Source organism: Pterocles gutturalis, unplaced genomic scaffold (assembly GCF_000699245.1).
Source record: "Pterocles gutturalis isolate BGI_N339 unplaced genomic scaffold, ASM69924v1 scaffold13555, whole genome shotgun sequence".
Classification (NCBI taxonomy): Eukaryota; Metazoa; Chordata; class Aves; order Pterocliformes; family Pteroclidae; genus Pterocles; species Pterocles gutturalis.
In genome coordinates this window covers 7,561-9,842 of record NW_010143598.1, presented here as the reverse complement: position 1 = coordinate 9,842, position 2,282 = coordinate 7,561, and the positions used below count along the sequence as shown (strand labels likewise).

The following is a 2,282-nucleotide window of genomic DNA, read 5'->3' as shown; positions in this document are numbered from 1 at the left end:
GAGGGACCAGAACAGCCCCTCACCCGCTGCACAGGCTGTCACAGGGTGCAGGAAGAGCGACCGCCCCTTCCACTAAGCTGCTGGAGGAACCCACCGGCAGGGTTTGACCTGCCATATTTTAACCAAAGGAGGCAGAAAACACCAGCAGTGACACTGTGGATGCCTGGAAATCTGCAGGAAGGTCTCAAAGTCCATTCAGTCCCTGGACAGATGAGAGAGCTTCACCTGAAGACGCTTCTGGGCTTTCTCCAGGGGTCTTTCAAGAGAGGTCCCAGCCTCAGCTCTGTCCCAGCATCAGTGACACCCCACCAGCATCCGAGCTGATCCCACTCCTGCTACGAATCCCTCTTCACCAGCAGCAGCCAAGGGAGCACAGCCGCCAGCATGGCCACAGTCAGGATGAGGAGGACGGCGAGGGCGATGGGTGACTGGCAGCATTGCACCCCCAGGGCCGAGCTGGATGACACCGAGCTCTGCGTTTCCGCTCTGCTTCTCCTCCCCAGGGAGCTGCAGTCTGTGTCCATCAGTGGCATCCCGTAGTTGCTGATGACAAAGATGTGGGCTTCCCGTGCCAGCTTTCCTGGGACCCCCTGTGAGTCTATGGGGCCGTTCCCCATGCTGCAGCACCGGTCAAAGCTCTGCACCGGCATCAGAAAATGGCTGGGCACCACCAAGGTGTTGCTGGCCTCCATTTTGGTCAGATGGGACAAGGAGGAAGGTGACAGAGGCACCTCCAGTGTCCGGGGGTTGGTGCCCGCCTTGGGTGGCCATAGAGCCTTTTTCTTGCTGAGGAAAGTCACGTAGCGGCAGATGGGGCAGATGATGCTGCTCTGGACCTGGCCGTCAAGCTTGGTGGAGAGCAGGCACTTCACCAGGCAGTCGTGGCAGAAGGTGTGCCCGCAGCTGAGCGTGCGGTGCGTGGCCTCCAGCGGGTGGAACTTCTCATAGCACACGGGACACTCGGCCGGGGGACCCTCCTTGCTGGATGAGGTGTCAGACATCCTTGTTCTGTTGGCCACAGGCACTCCCCAGCTGTGAGGAAGAGTGTGAAGAGGTTAGTAAGGGTCTCAGTTGCAACTATTAGCGTGATCCACCTCTTCTCCACCTCTCCTTCCCCTCCCTGCTCTCTTGCCCCTAACAGATGGGGTGGCATAGACTGGGCATAGTCTCGACAAGGCTGGGCTTTTTCAGGAGCATGAAGCCTCTCAGTGTGGCCCTTGGGGCAAGAGAGATGATGGGAGGACCTCAGCTCTGGAGCCACCAGAGACAATGATCTCTGGATGCAAAATTGCACAGAAAAAGACACAAGTCCCTGGATGGGGCTGTGTCTCCCTGCTCAGTGCCTGGTAGAGATGAAGCAGGTCCAGCTTGTGTCACGAGTGCCTCTGTGCTCTGCTGCCAGCTCCAGGTGCGTGGGAGGTGAGAACTCCCATCCCACAGAGAAACCTGCCAAGGAAAGGGAGATCCTCCCGTTCCAGGGGACATGGAGGGGCTGGGAAGAGAAGGAGGAGGCCAGGTCAGTGGGGCAGACAGGAGTGCAGGACCCACAGGGATGGAGAGGGAGCGTGCCGTCCTGGGGCAGGCAGCCAGCACCCATGCCACACTGCCGGAGGATGCCCCAGGCTGGTGGCCAGGCCACTGCTGTCTCCAGTCCCTGCTCCTCACTCACGCTGGAGCACAGTGCGGGCAGCGGTGCTCAGAGACGGGTGTCTCCTGTTAGTCAGAGAGGGCAGGGCAGAGCCCAGCCAACCCACCTGGCCCCCGCCCTGGCCCAGGGTGTTGGGGGGAAGCGTGGGGCTGCTGTGATCCAGAGCTGCACCGGGGATGGGTCTGAAGCTCTCCTGCACATCTCCCAAGGCAGGGAGCATTCACGTGGTGGCTTCAGGAAAGAGAAAGGGGAGACAGAAGAGGGAAGAATGGGGAGAGGAGAAGGAAAAGGGAGAGGGTAGAGGGGATGCTCAGCTCAGCTCCCTTCTCTTGAACTAGTTCAGGAGCTGGAGCTTCATAAAACCAGCAGGTTTTCCAGACCGTGTAGCATTTTCAAACCCAACCCAACCTTCACCCCTTTTCTCACACATGACTGTGCCCATGGGCATCCTCACAGCTGTTTCTGGAGGTTTTGCCATTCCCTCCTTGGCTGCCGTTCTCTCGCATGGGAGCCACCCCTTGCGCCAGGATGCCATCCCCTCCTCATCCAGCCGAAGACAGACCCAGACTCCTGCTTTGGTTTAGGATAGATCAGGGACTTGATACTTCCCTAAAGTGCTGCAGAAGGAGACCCT

The 2,282-nt window shown here is 59.2% G+C and overlaps 1 protein-coding gene across 1 annotated transcript; it reads right to left on the bottom strand.

Annotated features, from left to right (window-relative positions):
- Positions 1 to 335: 335 nt before the first annotated feature.
- Positions 336 to 1,001, bottom strand: RNF222 (ring finger protein 222). Its single transcript, XM_010084801.1, has one exon. It carries the CDS (start codon positions 999 to 1,001, stop codon positions 336 to 338), a length of 666 nt encoding a protein of 221 aa, XP_010083103.1.
- Between the last annotated feature and the right edge of the window lie 1,281 nt (positions 1,002 to 2,282).